The sequence below is a fragment of the Cyprinodon tularosa genome, unplaced genomic scaffold, assembly GCF_016077235.1.
Source record: "Cyprinodon tularosa strain WSP-4 unplaced genomic scaffold, ASM1607723v1 ctg288, whole genome shotgun sequence".
NCBI classification, from domain to species: domain Eukaryota; kingdom Metazoa; phylum Chordata; class Actinopteri; order Cyprinodontiformes; family Cyprinodontidae; genus Cyprinodon; species Cyprinodon tularosa.
In genome coordinates this window covers 468,551-489,899 of record NW_024038994.1, presented here as the reverse complement: position 1 = coordinate 489,899, position 21,349 = coordinate 468,551, and the positions used below count along the sequence as shown (strand labels likewise).

The 21,349-nt window shown below is 43.6% G+C and overlaps 1 protein-coding gene across 2 annotated transcripts in view; it reads left to right on the top strand.

The window, feature by feature from the left end:
* Positions 1-14,108: 14,108 nt before the first annotated feature.
* doc2b (double C2-like domains, beta) overlaps positions 14,109-21,349 on the top strand; it is a 291,024-nt gene continuing 283,783 nt past the window's right edge. For both annotated transcript variants that reach the window (XM_038290765.1, XM_038290764.1), the window contains exon 1: positions 14,109-14,502. In XM_038290765.1, the coding sequence (XP_038146693.1) occupies positions 14,157-14,502 (346 nt within the window). In that variant the 5' untranslated portion in view covers positions 14,109-14,156. The remainder of the gene's footprint in view (positions 14,503-21,349) is intronic.

Genomic DNA, 21,349 nt, shown 5'->3' with positions numbered 1-21,349 from the left:
AGATTCCAGACAGAGTTCACTCTCCAGGATTTCACTGAGTGCAGGCAGGCAGATTCCAGACAGAGTTCACTCTCCAGGATTTCACTGAGTGCAGGCAGGCAGATTCCAGACAGAGTTCACTCTCCAGGATTTCACTGAGTGCAGGCAGGCAGATTCCAGACAGAGTTCACTCTCCAGGATTTCACTGAGTGCAGGCAGGCAGATTCCAGACAGAGTTCACTCTCCAGGATTTCACTGAGTGCAGGCAGGCAGATTCCAGACAGAGTTCACTCTCCAGGATTTCACTGAGTGCAGGCAGGCAGATTCCAGACAGAGTTCACTCTCCAGGATTTCACTGAGTGCAGGCAGGCAGATTCCAGACAGAGTTCACTCTCCAGGATTTCACTGAGTGCAGGCAGGCAGATTCCAGACAGAGTTCACTCTCCAGGATTTCACTGAGTGCAGGCAGGCAGATTCCAGACAGAGTTCACTCTCCAGGATTTCACTGAGTGCAGGCAGGCAGATTCCAGACAGAGTTCACTCTCCAGGATTTCACTGAGTGCAGGCAGGCAGATTCCAGACAGAGTTCACTCTCCAGGATTTCACTGAGTGCAGGCAGGCAGATTCCAGACAGAGATTACTCTCCAGGATTTCACTGAGTGCAGGCAGGCAGATTCCAGACAGAGTTCACTCTCCAGGATTTCACTGAGTGCAGGCAGGCAGATTCCAGACAGAGTTCACTCTCCAGGATTTCATTGAGTGCAGGCAGGCAGATTCCAGACAGAGTTCACTCTCCAGGATTTCACTGAGTGCAGGCAGGCAGATTCCAGACAGAGTTCACTCTCCAGGATTTCACTGAGTGCAGGCAGGCAGATTCCAGACAGAGTTCACTCTCCAGGATTTCACTGAGTGCAGGCAGGCAGATTCCAGACAGAGTTCACTCTCCAGGATTTCACTGAGTGCAGGCAGGCAGATTCCAGACAGAGTTCACTCTCCAGGATTTCACTGAGTGCAGGCAGGCAGATTCCAGACAGAGTTCACTCTCCAGGATTTCACTGAGTGCAGGCAGGCAGATTCCAGACAGAGTTCACTCTCCAGGATTTCACTGAGTGCAGGCAGGCAGATTCCAGACAGAGTTCACTCTCCAGGATTTCACTGAGTGCAGGCAGGCAGATTCCAGACAGAGTTCACTCTCCAGGATTTCACTGAGTGCAGGCAGGCAGATTCCAGACAGAGTTCACTCTCCAGGATTTCACTGAGTGCAGGCAGGCAGATTCCAGACAGAGTTCACTCTCCAGGATTTCACTGAGTGCAGGCAGGCAGATTCCAGACAGAGTTCACTCTCCAGGATTTCACTGAGTGCAGGCAGGCAGATTCCAGACAGAGTTCACTCTCCAGGATTTCACTGAGTGCAGGCAGGCAGATTCCAGACAGAGATTACTCTCCAGGATTTCACTGAGTGCAGGCAGGCAGATTCCAGACAGAGATTACTCTCCAGGATTTCACTGAGTTCAGGCAGGCAGATTCCAGACAGAGTTCACTCTCCAGGATTTCACTGAGTGCAGGCAGGCAGATTCCAGACAGAGTTCACTCTCCAGGATTTCACTGAGTGCAGGCAGGCAGATTCCAGACAGAGTTCACTCTCCAGGATTTCACTGAGTGCAGGCAGGCAGATTCCAGACAGAGTTCACTCTCCAGGATTTCACTGAGTGCAGGCAGGCAGATTCCAGACAGAGTTCACTCTCCAGGATTTCACTGAGTGCAGGCAGGCAGATTCCAGACAGAGTTCACTCTCCAGGATTTCACTGAGTGCAGGCAGGCAGATTCCAGACAGAGTTCACTCTCCAGGATTTCACTGAGTGCAGGCAGGCAGATTCCAGACAGAGTTCACTCTCCAGGATTTCACTGAGTGCAGGCAGGCAGATTCCAGACAGAGTTCACTCTCCAGGATTTCACTGAGTGCAGGCAGGCAGATTCCAGACAGAGTTCACTCTCCAGGATTTCACTGAGTGCAGGCAGGCAGATTCCAGACAGAGTTCACTCTCCAGGATTTCACTGAGTGCAGGCAGGCAGATTCCAGACAGAGATTACTCTCCAGGATTTCACTGAGTGCAGGCAGGCAGATTCCAGACAGAGATTACTCTCCAGGATTTCACTGAGTTCAGGCAGGCAGATTCCAGACAGAGTTCACTCTCCAGGATTTCACTGAGTGCAGGCAGGCAGATTCCAGACAGAGTTCACTCTCCAGGATTTCACTGAGTGCAGGCAGGCAGATTCCAGACAGAGTTCACTCTCCAGGATTTCACTGAGTGCAGGCAGGCAGATTCCAGACAGAGTTCACTCTCCAGGATTTCACTGAGTGCAGGCAGGCAGATTCCAGACAGAGTTCACTCTCCAGGATTTCACTGAGTGCAGGCAGGCAGATTCCAGACAGAGTTCACTCTCCAGGATTTCACTGAGTGCAGGCAGGCAGATTCCAGACAGAGTTCACTCTCCAGGATTTCACTGAGTGCAGGCAGGCAGATTCCAGACAGAGTTCACTCTCCATGATTTCACTGAGTGCAGGCAGGCAGATTCCAGACAGAGTTCACTCTCCAGGATTTCACTGAGTGCAGGCAGGCAGATTCCAGACAGAGTTCACTCTCCAGGATTTCACTGAGTGCAGGCAGGCAGATTCCAGACAGAGATTACTCTCCAGGATTTCACTGAGTGCAGGCAGGCAGATTCCAGACAGAGATTACTCTCCAGGATTTCACTGAGTGCAGGCAGGCAGATTCCAGACAGAGTTCACTCTCCAGGATTTCACTGAGTGCAGGCAGGCAGATTCCAGACAGAGTTCACTCTCCAGGATTTCACTGAGTGCAGGCAGGCAGATTCCAGACAGAGTTCACTCTCCAGGATTTCACTGAGTGCAGGCAGGCAGATTCCAGACAGAGTTCACTCTCCAGGATTTCACTGAGTGCAGGCAGGCAGATTCCAGACAGAGATTACTCTCCAGGATTTCACTGAGTGCAGGCAGGCAGATTCCAGACAGAGATTACTCTCCAGGATTTCACTGAGTGCAGGCAGGCAGATTCCAGACAGAGTTCACTCTCCAGGATTTCACTGAGTGCAGGCAGGCAGATTCCAGACAGAGTTCACTCTCCAGGATTTCACTGAGTGCAGGCAGGCAGATTCCAGACAGAGATTACTCTCCAGGATTTCACTGAGTGCAGGCAGGCAGATTCCAGACAGAGATTACTCTCCAGGATTTCACTGAGTGCAGGCAGGCAGATTCCAGACAGAGATTACTCTCCAGGATTTCACTGAGTGCAGGCAGGCAGATTCCAGACAGAGTTCACTCTCCAGGATTTCACTGAGTGCAGGCAGGCAGATTCCAGACAGAGTTCACTCTCCAGGATTTCACTGAGTGCAGGCAGGCAGATTCCAGACAGAGTTCACTCTCCAGGATTTCACTGAGTGCAGGCAGGCAGATTCCAGACAGAGTTCACTCTCCAGGATTTCACTGAGTGCAGGCAGGCAGATTCCAGACAGAGATTACTCTCCAGGATTTCACTGAGTGCAGGCAGGCAGATTCCAGACAGAGTTCACTCTCCAGGATTTCACTGAGTGCAGGCAGGCAGATTCCAGACAGAGTTCACTCTCCAGGATTTCACTGAGTGCAGGCAGGCAGATTCCAGACAGAGTTCACTCTCCAGGATTTCATTGAGTGCAGGCAGGCAGATTCCAGACAGAGTTCACTCTCCAGGATTTCACTGAGTGCAGGCAGGCAGATTCCAGACAGAGTTAACTCTCCAGGATTTCACTGAGTGCAGGCAGGCAGATTCCAGACAGAGTTCACTCTCCAGGATTTCACTGAGTGCAGGCAGGCAGATTCCAGACAGAGTTCACTCTCCAGGATTTCACTGAGTGCAGGCAGGCAGATTCCAGACAGAGTTCACTCTCCAGGATTTCACTGAGTGCAGGCAGGCAGATTCCAGACAGAGTTCACTCTCCAGGATTTCACTGAGTTCAGGCAGGCAGATTCCAGACAGAGTTCACTCTCCAGGATTTCACTGAGTGCAGGCAGGCAGATTCCAGACAGAGTTCACTCTCCAGGATTTCACTGAGTGCAGGCAGGCAGATTCCAGACAGAGTTCACTCTCCAGGATTTCACTGAGTGCAGGCAGGCAGATTCCAGACAGAGTTCACTCTCCAGGATTTCACTGAGTGCAGGCAGGCAGATTCCAGACAGAGTTCACTCTCCAGGATTTCACTGAGTGCAGGCAGGCAGATTCCAGACAGAGTTCACTCTCCAGGATTTCACTGAGTGCAGGCAGGCAGATTCCAGACAGAGTTCACTCTCCAGGATTTCACTGAGTGCAGGCAGGCAGATTCCAGACAGAGTTCACTCTCCAGGATTTCACTGAGTGCAGGCAGGCAGATTCCAGACAGAGATTACTCTCCAGGATTTCACTGAGTGCAGGCAGGCAGATTCCAGACAGAGATTACTCTCCAGGATTTCACTGAGTGCAGGCAGGCAGATTCCAGACAGAGATTACTCTCCAGGATTTCACTGAGTGCAGGCAGGCAGATTCCAGACAGAGATTACTCTCCAGGATTTCACTGAGTGCAGGCAGGCAGATTCCAGACAGAGATTACTCTCCAGGATTTCAGGTCTTCAGACAGGACTCAATCTGTGAGGCAGAGAGAAACAGGGTCAGGCAGGTTCACAAAAGTCAGAGATTCAGATCTGGTTGTTTGGCTCAGGTCTAGCTCTACCATTACTGGCAAACACTTTGGCAGGGAAGTGTTAGCCTCCTCCTCCTTAAATAGGGCTTCCTGAGGAGCAGATGGAAGACAGTTGTTGCAGTCAGCTCATGCCCCCAGGAGATTCTCTGGTGGAGAAAGTGGACAAAGCCTCCAGATCCCAACAGTCTCAACTGGAAAAGGGAGACAAGTGAGGGAGCAGGACATCAACAGACAGCTCCGTGTGGCTGCTGTTGTAATGCGTACACTGAATCGGTTTGTTGAAACCATCACGTCCTACTGGAATGAAGCCCTGGGGATGTCCCAGAAAACGCTGAAGCGACCATGTCTCTCTGCTGGCGTTGGAATGCCTCAGGCTGTCCCCAGCTGGAGGAGGTCTCTGGTTAGAGGGAAGTCTGGATATCACTCCTAGTACTGCTTACAGTCAACAATATATCTGCCGTGCTTGAAGTAATACTGGGAACGCTTTTGTTTGCATGACCCCATTTGGTCTTCATAGAGAATTGACCAGCAATCAAACAAATGTCAAAGTGGCCTGGTGTTTGGGTCAAAAGGCAAGCAAAGGCAAAACAAATGTCATGTCATCTCTTGCACTAAACAAACTCCATAGAAAAACAGAGTATTGGATAACAGACAAGTTTAATTCCTGCCAGTGTAACACTGGATGAAAACAGAACCATTTCAGTAGATGGTGGACGGAATACGAGTAAGTTTACGTCTAAAAGTGAACAATTATGTGGAAAATTAAAAGGATGTCTATTTATCTGTTATAGTAAACAAAGGGCAACTTGACAAATTTTACTAGGGGACAAGGAAGTATATTCTACTGCATTCTATTCTAACCACTGAAGTCCATATAAATATATATATATAAAATATATAATATTTTTATTTTATTTTATTCAATTTTAAGTAACCTCTACTTTATCTATTTAGGAAGAAAAAGTTAGATTTATATGTATTTATTCCACGCCTGTAAATTAACATTGAAATATTTACATGTTAAAATATTTGCCACTTTTTAATTTGGTAGTCATGGCATCAAATTGAAAACATCTCAACCTCTTAAAACATGTTAAAGGTTTTACATTTTCCAAGGTGTCTTGTAAACAATATAATTGCTAATAAATCCATGAACATTTAGCTTGCTGGAAAGCACTCGAGCAGGATAATGGACCACCACAGTCTGATTGTTGACATGTCACTGGCTGCAAAAAAGGGTTGTCTGAAATCTAGAAAAATAACAACTAAATCCAAGGGAAAGATCCTTAAAACAAGTCAAGTTTTCTGCATGAAATCTTGATTTAAGATTTTTAAATCTAGAAATAAGGATGTGTTCAGAGGGCTTAAATTTAGCTGAAAATTCACATTTTAAGATGGCATTTAACTTGTCAGTGTCTCAAATTAAGAGAAATATGAAAATAAAATGCTTGTTTTAAAATAAAATTACCGAAGATTTTCTTATTTGTGTCTCAAAATAACAGTATCTGTAGGTCCGGTCTTAATTATAAGTTCATTTAGCAAAGATAGAAATGCCAGGTGGAGGTGCTTTCCCAGCACTGCAGTGGATAATTAGAAGAAAATAATTATAGGAAAGGATTTTATGTAATTTAATTATAATACTTTTTATTTGGCAAGCAATAAAAAAGAAAAAAAAATGTTGCTGGCCATAGATGGAGCCCTGGAAAAACAATCTAGAATTGCCAATGGAATGAGTACTTTTACCCTTAAAATAAGATAATTAGATGATATGCACTTGACATAAGACAATGCCATATTTTTTTTTCTCATTTTAAATGTAAATTGTCTTGTTCCATTGGCAAAATGTCTCTCTTACACTGGAAAAACGACCAAAAAATAAGTAATTTATCCTTAGTTTGCCAATGGAATGAATATTTTTACTCTTAAAGTAAGATAATTAGATAAAATGCACTGGAAATAAGACAATGCATTTGTGTTTTCTTATTTTAAATTGAAATTATCTTGTTCCATTGTCAAAATGTCTCTTTTACTTCCTTAATTCAAGAACAAATGCACTTATTTTAAGAAAAAATGACTAGCTTGCGATTTTTTTCCAGTGAGGGGGCGGGTTCAGGGCCCCACGTCTGCCCTGGGCCTGAACATCAGAAACAATTAAACATAGATATCTAAAATCTATCATTTTAAAGGCAGTTATGTGCTTGTCAGCCTAAAGAAAACTTGTTATTGTTTAATTTGTTAAATTATCAATGTTGGTGGCCCTAATTAAAGCCCACTGTCCTTGTAACGGTTTTTGTTTGTCTATTTCTTAGAAGAGGAGATTGTAGAAAGAATAAATTATTGTCTCTCTATAGTCTGTAAGAGATGCATTTTTCTATTTCTAACAGCAGAGGGCAGCATTATAAAAAATAATAAAGCTGAAATAGAATCTCTGAGCAACATTGACTTTAAATATTCATATTAATTAGGAGATTTGCCTTAAATCTAAGCATAGGGTCCTATTGCTGCATTAGGTATTTAGGCAGCAAGGAGCAGTCTATGTCCTCTTAGTACTGTATGCAGGTTTTAGACATTAATTCAGCTCTCCGTGCACCATGTTTTCATACCTAAAAAAAGATTTTAAACATGCTATTGATTGTTTTATGACATCTGTAGTGAATTTAGGTTTGGATAAAAATCTTGAAGGTTTTAAAGATCATCCCACCAGGTTTTTTTAATTTTTTAAATCCAAGTAAGTGAAAATCACACAAAAACAAGTATAGAGTTTGATGCCGCTGTGAAGAAGAATTATTGAAAAGGTCAGCCTCATTACCTCTCCTATTTACGCAGGGTTCGTCTGCAGCTGGAGCTGCAGAGCATCCTTTGACCTCTTGTTCAGAAAACATTTATCTCATTTTCAAAAGGAGACATGCTGTTTTTTTTTATATAGATTGTTATTCTCAGGATATTTGCACTAGAAAAATTTGAAATCTAGATAAGTCATTTTTTTCTTAAAATAACTGCATAAGTTCGTGAACTGAGGGCGTAAAAGAGACATTTTGCCAATGGAACCAGACAATTTACATTTAAAATATGAAAATTCAACTACATTGTTTTATTTTAAGTGCATATTATCTAATTATCTTATTTTAACGGTAAAAACTACTTATTCCATTGGCAAATAATCTTGTTTATCCACTCAAATTAAGGATTTTCCGCCAAGCTAAATCAATGGGAACTACTAGACACATCTGCAATCAACAACAATTATTGAAGATTTCCAGAGGACTTCACCATTGAAATTCACCAGAGCTATAGTGAAACTGACAATGCCCACGTGCATGGCAGCTGGATGCTGGAATACATCGGGTAAAAGTGAAAAAAAGAGTTATTCCACCTTTCTGATTCCTGATCCTCCACGGACGGGTTGGTCGTTGGATCGCCAACTTGAAGAGGGAGGATTTGCCATCGAACTTCTGGCCAGAGAAAAAACCCGTAATATGTAGCCAACATTTGGAAGAAGAATGTTTTCAAGATGACTTGGATAATAGTGCGTTGTGACAAACACCAGATACAGCACTGGGACTTGATCAACAGCCGATACCGCACCGTGACGTCACTAACCAGTAGGTGGCAGTAGTGTTCTTTGACAAACATGGATGCCTCCAGTAAAGCACATTCACATGGAAATTACTCTGAATTAAAAACACTGATCATTTATTGAACAGGATGGAATAATTTCATATTTAAAGTATTTTCAGAAGTTTTTATTTGGAATATGACTGAACTTTTCCTTTTACAAGGTGGTTTGATCCATATTGACTTTATTAAACCACACCAGAGATTTGTTGGCTTCACATCCATACTATAGGACTACTGTCCAACCACACCACAAAGTTGCTTTGTTTTATTGAGGTCTGCTGAATGTAGAGGTCACTGGCGTACTTTCAATTTATCGTCATGTTTGAGAAACGAGCTTTGAGATGATTTGACATTATAGCCACGGTGCATTATTTTGCTTAAAGCAGTCGTCAAAAGACAGGTGCATTGTGGTCATAAAAGGATGTAGTCTGCAGAACTGTTCATGTTTAAACAAGGAAAGAAAAAGCTTGCTTGGTACTAAGAGACTCAAAGTGCAAAGAAAGTATCCCTCAAACTCCTGTACCTCCAATACTAGGAGGAACCTTTATTATAATCATTGCAAACAAAGCTTTAATTACTAAGTTTAATTTACTAATTTGGTTTAATCTTGTTTTGGTCATCCTGATAATCACTGTTTGTGTGAATTTGGCTTTTGCATATGATTCACTGGTGGAAAACCTTAATAATGTGGTTTGGCTGTAATTTGTTGCTAACCTCAAACACAAGATGGCGCTGCTTCCTCTGTTCTCTGCAAACCTGTTTGATGTGTTGGTGAATAAGTAACAGGAGACATTCTTTCTAAACCTGCAGGGAGGGAAACTGATGTTTGTCAGAGTTTTTGGTTTGGTAAATAATTTAAATGCATAAACATGAGAACAATCAAACTGATACTTCTTGACCTGGGGTCGCCCATGTCAGGTACATTGTACAACAGCTAGTGTTGCTTCAGCATTGCTGTGTTGTTTCAGCCTGGAGCATCCACCCTGAAGGCCTGACATAAAAGTTCAGAGCAGATGGTAAGTAATTATAAAATGTGTGATAACATCAGTGTGTATAATTGGTGCACTGGGAAGTGGAAATGACTCTGTGGTCCTTGAATGGAAGAGTGAACAAATGTGTTGATGTATTTATTGGTGTAAAAAAAGATTGAATCTTTGAGTTAAACGTTTGGTGACAAAGGAGAGATTAAAGAAATTGAGAGAAATCAAGCCTTACAATTGTTTGTCACCATCTAAACCCATTCCGTCGCCTACTTTTCATTTTGTTGTTCTGTTCCTTCCTAACAAGGATTTCTCATCTCCAACACATCTCATTTTATACAGAATACTTCTGCTAGAGACTTAAACGTCGATGATATAAATCATATGACGTCAACCTTAAAATAAATCTATCAGCAGCATGCGCTGCAAAAACAATCTAGAAATAAGTAAATATTTCTTAAATTAAGTGTATTTACCTTTATTTGAGATAATTGGATATTATGCACTTGAAATAATGCAGTATTTTTTTTCTTATTTTAAATGCAAATTGTGTAATTCCATTGGTAAATGTTTCACCTCCCTCCTCAATTCAAGGAAAAAAATGCTTATTTTAGGGAAAATTGACTTAGATTTTTTGCAGTGTCAGATTATGTTGGATTGCTGACCAGGGGCGGATTTAGGAAATTTGGGGCCCTAGGTAAAGACAGGTAGGGGTCCTCTGAATTGAGAACACATAAAACAGATGCATTCTACAGATAGAGAAATGTTAATAGAATAGACATCCATTATCTGTTCTAGGTTGTGTCCCTCTCTTCTTGTCCCTTTTCTTCTTGTTTTCCTCTCTATGTTTTGTACTCAGCTGACTTTTCATGCTGTCTCTAAAGGAATGAAAGATTTTTTCCAAGCACTAAGCTCACTTAGCTGATTGCTCCTTCCTGTGTTTCCAAAAAGGCCAAAGTAAATAACCCAGTCCTTCTTTTCACTGTAGACAAGCCATGATCTGCTTATCTGTTCTCCATTTTTCATTTGGATGAAATAATAGCTGCATGAATCATGACAGCAGACAAGATAGAGGAGAGCAGGAGGCGGGGTTACCAATCTACTTGCTCTGGAGAGCAGAGTTCGCTGCTTTTAGATGTTGTCTCCAAAGTCTCCAGTAGCAGAAAAAAGTCGCTAGATTTGGCGCTAGGAGCTTTTTAGAAATCAAAGTTCTAGAGGGGTCTGAAAAGTGGCTAAATATAGCGACTAAAGCGCTAAGTTGGCAACACTGCTCTTTGCATGGTTTGTTTTCAAATGGTTTGCTGCTGTCTGTTTGGACCTTTCTGAACATGTGCAGCAAATGGACTGATCCAATATGGTGGACACTGAAGGGGGGGGGCTGAGACACACTGAATATTATCAGCGTTCTGATGGCATTTTAGCGAAAAGATTTTTATCAAAACATAATTAATGTACACAAATAAGGAATAGTTGTATTAACCATATATGTTCTATGGGGCCCCCAGCAATTTGGGGCCCTAGGCAACTGCCTAGTATTGCCTAATGGTAAATCCCCCCCCCCCCGGTGCCAACAGGTACACCTGTAATGCTGTAAAGGTCGTCTAACTTTGATCAGTCGATTTATTTATTTAACGGTTTGTTGTTTTCTTGCCTCTATGTTACCATTTCTAAACTATTAAGCTTCTGTCAGAAATGTATCGAATATCGAATGTAAGTGATCGAAAGGAAATGTTTGGAGTTTAGTGATTGCTGATGTTTGCAGTGTTTTGTAAGCATATTTGAAATGATTTTACTATAAAGTTCGTTCTCAACACTGTGCCTGCATAAAAGGTCTTGGCTGGTACTTCATTGTCACAAGACTTGGGAATTTACAAACTCCCGTAAATACATCTTGAAATTTTTAGGACCAGTGAAAAGCAGTGACGTAGACGCCAGAGCGTCAACCAGAGGTGGAAGGTGGAAGCAAAATGAAGATGACTGCTCTGGATTGCCCTCTATTTCTTTTTAAAAAACAAAGACGTTTCGCTTCCCATCCAGGAAGCTTTTTCAATTGACTCACCAACCTTTCAGACACTTAAGGGCAGATTAGACTTTTGCAACCGCACACATAAAATGTCGGTCGGTCCTGGTCGCAAACCAGTTTTTCTGGTATGCTTCTGCACCGTCGTTTTGGAATTTCTAGGGACGCACAGCAGTTTCCCGCCAAAGCGCAAGGGGGAGCCTATTCGAGAACTCGCGAGAACTTCGGCAGACTTTGGCATCTTTCTATAATTTCTCTGAGGCATCGTACAAGTGGTTGTACTTCCGAACCTCCACGGTTAACCTTTCGTCGTAGTTGTCCATTGTAGTTGTTCCTTGGTTTTTAAAAATCCAGAAAGACGACCACACAGACAGCCGGAAAGGCATACCAAGGACCAATCACAGCTGCTTTTTGTCTGCGCGGTTAGCGAACATCCGACGCGTAGTCAGGATTTTTTGAGGTGCGTGATGATGGTTGACAGATTTGACGGTGGCTATGCGTCAGAAGCATAAATTGGCGGGTAGAAGGGTATGCGATATTGAAGTGTAACAAAACAAGCCAAAAAACCTCCATTCCAAAGGGTTGGACCCATTCGTCTGTTCCCCTTTCCATGTTTTCAAAACAAAAACAAGGCTTTGTTGGGCTTCTGTATACAGGGTTCATACGGGTGCTGGAAATCCTTGAAAATGCTTGAATTTTGACGTTGTGTTTTCAAGGTTTTAAAAGTGCTTATATTTTGGATGAAATGCTTGAAAATGCTTGAAATTGTAACTATTTCTTTCGCAACAAATACCTATCTAACTGAATCGTATGGAGCCCCTCTGATGACATGGTCAAAAAAAATTTTTAATTGTGGCCACAAAGTAGTATTTCGTGCGCACTTTTGTGGCGACGCAATAAGTTTATCGTGCACACGAAATACTACTTTGCGGCCACGCAATAAGTGTAACGTGCGCACAAAATACTTAATAATAATATCAATAAATCCGGCCCTGTTTTCAGGCTTATGTTAACTGTAATGACTTATCTTGGACAGGCTGCTATGTAAACAGGCCTTTAGTCCTTCGTTTAGCTATGCTGCGGTTGTTTACACTACGCCTTTTCCACCTAAAATGGCGTCTTAGCAACAAATGTCTTGTGACTGGCGGAGACCGACTGGGTAAGCAAATCGAGCGTGCCTTAGACCTTAGAGAAGGCGCGCTCGATTTGCTTACCAGGTTGTCCAGGAATGATATTAATATTATTAGTGAGTATTTCGTGCGCACATTATACTTATCGCGCATTAAAATTTTTTTTTGACCATGTCATCAGAGGGGCTCCGTAGAATCGTGTGTTTATTAAATGGAGAAATAAAATGTTGGAGAGCCCGAAAATGAAACCTGCTCTCTTATGTGTGACTGTGATCTGCCAGTCTGTTTCCACGTGTGACTCCGCCCCCATGAAACCACTACTGCACCATGCCGGGAGGTTGTCGTTTCAATGAACGTTGGCTGGAAGATGAAAAATACAAATTATGGATTAAACGGGGACAAACCCCACGAGTTGCCTCTTGTAAAGTCTGCAAAAAAGATGTGCAGCTTTTCACAATGGGCGAGTCTGCGCTGTCGAGTCACATGAAGGGTAAGTCATAGACTTTTTAAGTAAGCCAACTGAAGTAGCCTAGAACACGTTAACGTTAGCGCCTATTTGTTTACGCTATTAACTGCTAGCTAGGAATTCACAGGCTAAGTTACTGAGTGACTGAGAGTACGGTGTGATAATGTAATGTTAGTATTGCAATGTTTCCCGCAGCCTCGCCAAACTCACGCTACCGCCTCGCCAACGTTCCCAAAAAAACAAAAAGAAAAAAAACCAAAGTTTTAATTCATTGACAGGCCCAGACCTTAAAACAGCATTGATAACTCTACGGCTGATAATACTGAATTGCGACACCCTCTGGTTGGTTATATTACTACGCCATGGCAGAGGAGTAATGCCCCCCACACCCCGGCGGTCATCCGCGCAAAACTGGTTCCGGCCGACAACTGGTGGTGGTGTAAGGTGCTGGAAAAAGTTTTGAAATGGATCTTGAAAGTGCTTGAAAAGTGCTTGATTTTGACTTTGGAAAAGGTGTACGAACCCTGTGTATAAAACCTCAAACTCAACACTATTCCTCAGATTCTGATTTGAAAAATCTTCCTGGAAGTGAAACTTTTTCAAACCTGTTTTTAATCTGTTTGGATTCACATGAAAAAAGCAACATAAGATAAAACCCCCCCAAAAAGTAGATTGCAGGGGCAGCCAGCTGACCGCACTTATTCATTCCAACGTGTGCATATGTGGCAGGGCTGTGGACGTTCCCTCCCACTGACAGATGGATGAGGTTAATATCATAATTAAGCACCTCAGCTGACAGTTCCTGTTTACCACTCGGTTGCTAGGCAGTGACATCAGCTGATCCCTCCCTCCTTCCTCTCTAATCCCTTCCCTCTCCCTCACACACATGCTCGGCAGTCTCTCTCAGCTCCGTCTCTCTCAGATAGGCGGCGCAGACGTGGGCAGAGTGTGGGGGTATAGGAAAAGCAGAGAGCAGGAGGGTAGATAGTAGTATGTGAGAGGCTGGCAGACAGCATGGTCTGGGTCTGAGGACAGACTCTGGGAGACGCAGCTGCATCACCCTCAGGAACTCCATGTAGACCAGCATCACCTGCACCTGCCCACCCAGAAGAACAGCCACCTTCTTTAGAAAAGCAGGTGGAGGACAGAGCATTCCGGGCAGCTCACTCTACATCCTTTTAGTTTCTTTATTTTCTTTGTTTTGGGAGTAAGCTCCGGGCTGGACCGCATGCATGACACAACGCAAAGGCGAGAAACCCACCATCAGCATCCAAGAACACATGGCCATTGACGTGTGCCCTGGTCCCATCCAGCCTATCAAGCAGATCTCTGACTACTTCCCCCGTTACCCGCGGGGCCTCCCCCCTGCTGCGCCCCAGCAAGCGGGCAACGTCGGGCCCCTGCGCCCTGCCCTCTCCACCTCTACGGCTGCCGCCTCCTCGACCACCGCCACCGCTGAAAGTGATCGCCCCAATGAGGACAGCCCTGAGCGGGCGTGCGCCGGAGCCTCCGCCTCCTTGCAGGCCGTTAGGAGGGACGAGGAGCCGGACGTGGAGGGATACGACTCGGACGACTCCAGTGAGTGACAGTGTTGATCTGGCGGCGTTGTGTCAGTGTGTGTTTACCTCCCTTTAGGTTGGTTTATTAATGCTTTTCTCTGTCTGCCACCAGTTGCCAGGCATCCTTCCAGCCTCATGGCTTTCTGGTTTTATCTCTAACCTTTTCCTCTCCCCCATCTCCTCTGCCTCCTCCTTTTTTATATTTTATTTTAACTCCAATTGTCTGATTCAAGCATGAATGTTGTGTCTCTGCGCGGCAGATAACTCTTTTCCTCTCAGTCGACAGGCAGCCAACTGTTGCTGCTGCTAAGAACACAGTCTCTCCTCCCCTCCCTCCTCCTCCTGCTGCTTTAGCTCCAACTGACAGAATGATGCATGTGATTTTATTGGAACAAAGCATTGCATGAGGCTGCCGGTGTTGATAAGATTGCATTTTTAAGATCACCCATGTCTACGGGGAGCTCGGTCTCACCGAGTCGAATGATTCATGGCTTCTTGGCAAAGCCTCAGATTAGTCGCAGTTTTGCGCTTAGAGGAGCTGTCCTTATACTGTACGCAGAAAGGCAAGTTCTTTGATCATAACGCCAGTTTGGCTGTTTGCTGAAAGATGCCATGTTCATGTGTCTATGTCATAAAAACCTTGTGAATGTCAGTCCATCAATCTGCAGGGAAAGATATTGTAACAGCAGAGGTTTTTACGCATCACAGAGGTAAAATGAAAATAAATAGCTTCCTCTTCCATGAGTCAACACACATACAAACAAATCTGTACAGGTGCAAACAACTGTTTCTTCGTGAATCCATTTATCAATCAATGTCAGCGTCTGTCTGACGAGCGAAGGCGTTTCTCTTTCAGCATCCAGACTCGTTTGACTTCTTCTGAAATACATGTTGCACACGAACAGGATAAATTCCTCCCGTCATGTTCGACTCTCGCTTGACGTTTGTCACGGGCGTCCTTTGCACAAAAGGCGTGCGACCGCAGGTTAATGTATGACAGTAGTGTGCCTTCTGTAGGATTTAATCCTTCCAGAGTGGCATGCTGTTGGGGATGGGGGGGGTGTTAGGCCAGCTCTAATCCAGAGCTGGACAGGAGGGTTGGAGGGTAGAGATGGGGGGATGGTAGGAGGTAGAAAGCATGGATTCTCCTGGCAGATGTTGCTTTATGACCTCTACTAGGCAGCCGAGCTTTTACTGCGTGATGAAGGACAGAGTCTGATAATCAGTCAGACCAGTCCTTGCAAGACTGTGCAAGAATTCACTTTCCCATGTAGACTCAAAGACTCCTTGGCTTATTTATGGCTGTATACAGGTGCTGGTCATAAAATTAGAATATCATGAAAAAGTTGATTGATTTCAGTAATTCCATTTAAAAAGTGAAACTTGTATATTATATTCATACATTACATACAAACTCATATATTTCAGATGTTTATTTTGTTTAATTTTGATGATTACAAATGACAACAAATGAAAATCTCAAATTCATCATATCAGAAAATTAGAATATTACTGAAGACCAATAAAAACAAAGGATTTATAGAAATGTTGGCCAACTGAAAAGTATGAACATGAAAAGTATGAGCATGTACAGCACTCAGTATTTAGTTGGGCCTCCTTTGGCCTGTATTACTGCAGCAATGCGGCGTGGCATGGAGTCGATCAGTCTGTGGCACTGCTCAGGTGTTATGATAGCCCAGGTTGCTCTAATAGTGGCTTTTAGCTCTTCTGAATTGTTGGGTCTGGTGTATTGCATCTTCTTCTTCACAATACCCCATAGATTTTCTATGGGGTTAAGGTCAGGAGAGTTTGCTGGCCAATTAAGAACAGGGATACCATGGTCCTTCAACCAGGTACTGGTAGCTTTGGCACTGTGTGCAGGTGCCAAGTCCTGTTGGAAAATGAAATCTGCATCTCCAAAAAGTTGGTCAGCTGCAGGAAGCATGAAGTGCTCTAAAACTTCCTGGTTTGTGGCTGCGTTGACCCTGGACCTCAGAAAACACAATGGACCAACACCAGCAGATGACATGGCACCCCAAACCATCACTGACTGTGGAAACTTTACACTGGACTTCAAGCAACGTGGATGAAGTGCCTCTCTTCTTTTCCTCCAGACTCTGGGACCTTGATTTCCAAAGGAAATGCAAAATTTACTTTCATCAGAGAACATGACTTTGGACCACTCACCAGCAGTCCAGTCCTGTTTCTCTTTAGACGCTTCTGACGCTGTCTGTGGTTCAAGAGTGGCTTGACACAAGGAATGCGACAGCAGAAACCCATGTCTTTCATACGTCTGTGTGTGGTGGTTCTTGAAGCACTCACTCCAGCTGCAGTCCACTCTTTGTGAATCTCCCCCACATTTTTGAAGGGGTTTTGTTTCACAATCCTCTCCAGGGTGCGGTTATCTCTCTTGCTTGTACACTTTTTTCGACCACATCTTTTCCTTCCCTTCGCCTCTCTATTAATGTGCTTGGACACTGAGCTCTGTGAACAGCCAGCCTCTTTAGCGATGACCTTTTGTGTCTTGCCCTCCTTGTGCAAGGTGTCGATGGTCGTCTTTTGGACAACTGTCAAGTCAGCAGTCTTCCCCATGATTGTGTAGCCTATAGAACTAGACTGAAAGACCATTTAAAGGCTTTTGCAGGTGGTTTGAGTTAATTAGCTGATTAGAGTGTGGCACCAGGGGCCATCAATTTTGAACCTTTTCACAATATTCTAATTTTCTGATATGATGAATTTGAGATTTTCATTTGTTGTCATTTGTAATCATCAAAATTAAACAAAATAAACATCTGAAATATGAGTTTGTATGTAATGTATGAATATAATATACAAGTTTCACTTTTTAAATGGAATTACTGAAATCAATCAACTTTTTCATGATATTCTAATTTTATGACCAGCACCTGTAATTGTGTTTGCATGAAAACTTGTAAATATTTCCTGCCAAACAATATTGTTTTCTGTAAAATCTATTTTTTATATGTATTCATTTACAGATGAAGCAATTGGACGTTCAAAATTTTGATTTTAATTTTGTCTAAAGCCGTGATGTGCCAGTACAGGTCATTTCTCCTAACCTGACAACAGCCAGATGCATGTCTCGCTCCGCCTAGCTCCACTCACATACATCTGGGAACCCGCAATAGGAATTGCCTTTACTGAAGGCTGGGCCTTATCAAAACTCCTTGCATATGATTGGATAAGCCACTTGTCTGTCATCTTTATTGACGTGCTATTTCAACCACTCACACCGAAGCTAACCCGTGACGCTGTGAGAGGAGGAGCCATTTGGTAGATCAAGCTCTTGCCAAATCCGGTCGGGAGAAGGGCGAAAACATCGTTTCCACCAACAAAAGCCTTCAAAGCCGTTCTCTGATGTTCTTTTAATGAAACAATATCAGATAGATTGGACAACACAGAAGAAATAGCAGCATCAATGCTAACGCTTGCTTCCTCAATGCGAGCCGCCATTGTTGTTGGAATCTCACGGTCGCTTCTCCACTCCAGGACACACCCACCCTGCGTCCTGATTGGACAGACCATAAATTCGGTTTGGGAAATCACTTTCAATGAGCGGGTTCCCAGATGTATGTGAGTGGAGCTAGGCGGAGCTAGACATGCATCTGGCTGTTGTCAGGTTACATTTCTCCTACAGAAGTAGAAAATAAGAAGAGGTAAGAGCAGCATTACATCAGTGGACACTGTTGCTGTAAGGTTTTCCCTATTTCTTTTAAACAAAGACAATGATGTGACAATTTGAGGTGCCAGTTCTGACTGGGTTCATTTGCAACTTAAAGGAATAGTACACCCAAAACATGATTAGCCTTCATTTTCTACTCACCCCCATGCTGAACAACACTCTGGAGTACTTTTTTGATATCTCAAATGCATCTGGAGATCTGGGAGGCTTCTTGCTGTCTGCTGACATTCAAATAATGGAGGTCTATGGCGCCCGAGGCAGAAAGGTCCATAAAAGTCCACAAAAAACGTGTCAATATTCCTCCATACTGCTCGTCCAATGTATTCCAAGTGTCCTGAGTGGGTAGCGTCCATAATTTACTCGAAACGAAGTCATTTAGAATGTTTTTAGAGCATAAACAGTAGTGTATAGGATTTCCTAAAAGCGCGTTCACGACGCTACGGAAACCGCGGCAGACCAAACCAGATGAAAGTGCGCATTCAGCGTCTGCTCTGCCGATAATGCAAGCGTAGAAGAAGAAATGTGCTGTTTACCTGTGCAAAGAAAGAAACAACGAAAGAAAAATGTCTGAGGACTTCAGTGTTGAGGAAGAGCATGAGTTCTCAATAGTGGTGGTGGAGAGCTGGAGAGGCACACCCCCCAGAGCACTGAGTCCAGCGCCGGGAGACCCAAAGCCCCAGGCGCCCAAAGGGACCCCAAGAGCGAAGGCACCAAGGAGGGTCCAGCCCCGGAAATCAGACCCCCACCAAGGGAGGAGGAGAGACAGCCACGAAGTAGCCCCCGGGGAGCCACGGGGGACGAGTCCACGGGCCCCGCCGGCAGCCGGCCACCCTGAAGTAGGGCTGGGCACCGAACACCGGCCCCCCCACGGCACCGACCGAAACGTCCCAGCCCCACAGAGCACCGAAACACGCCCCGCCCCCCGGCACCAAGCCCCGGCGACCGGCCGCAACACCCACCGCGACCGCACCACCCAGGAGGCCCCGCCTACGGCCGGGGCCCACGCGCATCCGCCGCGGACCGGACGCGAGCGCCGCATGCCCCCCCACAACGCCCCCCTGGCCAAAAGCGCACCCCCACCCCAGTAAATGATTTTACTATAAAGTTCGTTCTCAATACTGTGGCTGCATAAAAGGTCTTGGCTGGACCTTAATTGTCACAAGACTTGGGAATTTACGAACTCCTGTAAAAAAACTTGCCAGATGTGTTAGCCTGTATACAGAAATTTTTCGGACCAGTGAAAAGCAGTGATGTAGATGCCAGCGCGTCAACCAGAGGTGGAAGGTGGAAGCAAAATGAAGATGACTGCGCTGGATTGCCCTCTATTTTTTTTTTCAAAAACATGCTTGTGCGTTCCTCCCAACCGGATTTAGCAAGAGTTTGATTTATCGGTAAAAGTTTATTTATAAAGCCCATTTCAGGAGCAAGACCATTCGATATCCTTCACATGAAAAATATGCTGGTGAAGATTTTCAGTCATCCAGGTCGTAGTTATTCCAAAAAAAATCAAAACAATCCACTGGACTTGTTTTCCAAGTTTGAAGACGTTTTGCTTCCCATCCAGGAAGCTTTGCCATTTGACTGACCGACCATTCACACACTTAAGGGCAGATTAGACTTCTTAATTGTGCACATAATTAATGTGCACAATTAAGGAATAGTTGTATTAACAATACATGTATAGAGAGTTTTATGGGGCCCCAGGAACTTGGGGAATTACATAAACGCACATGCATATAAGTCAAACTCTTGTGTGTACTTACTCTCTGAAAAAAAGGATTTTTATTAATAAAATACCAGGTTATGGCTCCTTTGATAAAGGATTGAGACCAAAAGACAAATGTTCAGTTTAATAGCAGAGGTTGTTTTCAGGTTTTTATGACAGAACAACTCCTGACAAGTAAAGGGGAACTTATTTTTTTAGAAACAGAGAAGAGCTGCATATGCATCTGAATGAGTGTTTCCCCCTGATCCTCTAAAGCCGCTGAAACTGGAACACTGGAGGAAGATCTCATTTATTGTGGAGGGGAGAAAAATCCTGATGCCACAGCTTAAAGCATCATTTTAGAGCTGCATGTTTCACTGTCACTCAGCATCAGTGCACTTTAGTCCACTGGAGAAATTCTGTTATATATATATGACAGCTGAAACACTGATGAAATGTCCACCTTAAGGCTGATCCTCTTCTTATTACGATTATTGATCTGACCAACAAGTTGCTGATCTCTGTGTCAAAAATGTAAGATCTATTTTAGCCAAGCATTATCCCCATGGTAACAGTCTAAACTAATCAAGTACTTCAGCTCAGTTGATGAATCTAGTGCTTCATTTTAAATGGTCTAATAAAAACCCCAATTTGGTCAGTAAATCTTGTGCTTCATATTTTGGTAAGAAAATCTTAAGATTCAAAAAGATGCTTTAAAATAGTAGTGATATAACTCCTGATGATGTTTAAGATGTTGAATTCATTTCAATTATAGTCTTACTTTATTAATCCCAAAGGAAAGAAATTATATGTTGCAGTAACTCACCAGTTATTTTAGGTGTTTTTAGCTGTTAATGGAGACATCCTTACCTCTAAAGGAAAAGTTCGCTCATATTCAGAATTCAAACTTCTGAAAGTACCTTAAATATGAAATTATTCCATCCTGTTCAATAAATGATCAGTGTTTTTAATTAAAAGTAATTTTCATGTGAATGTGCTTTACTGGAGGCATCCATGTTTGTCAAAGAACACTACTGCCACCTACTGGTTAGTGACGTCACGGTGCGGTATCGGCTGTTGATCAAGTCCCAGTGCTGTATCTGGTGTTTGTCACAACGCGCTATTATCCAAGTCATCTTGAAAACATTCTTCTTCCAAATGTTGGCTACATATTACGGGTTTTTTCTCTGGCCAGAAGTTCGATGGCAAACAGGTTTGCAGAGAAAAGGAAGCAGCGCCATCTAATGTTTGAGGTTAGCAACAAATTACAGCCAAACCACTTTATTGTGAAGCTGAAACAAAGGTTTTCCACCAGTGAATCATATGCAAAAGCCAAATTCACACAAAAAGTGATTATCAGGTTAAAAAGGATGACCAAAACAAGATTAAACCAACTTAGTAAATTAAACTTAGTAATTAAAGCTTTGTTTGCAATGATTATAATAAAGGTTCCTCCTA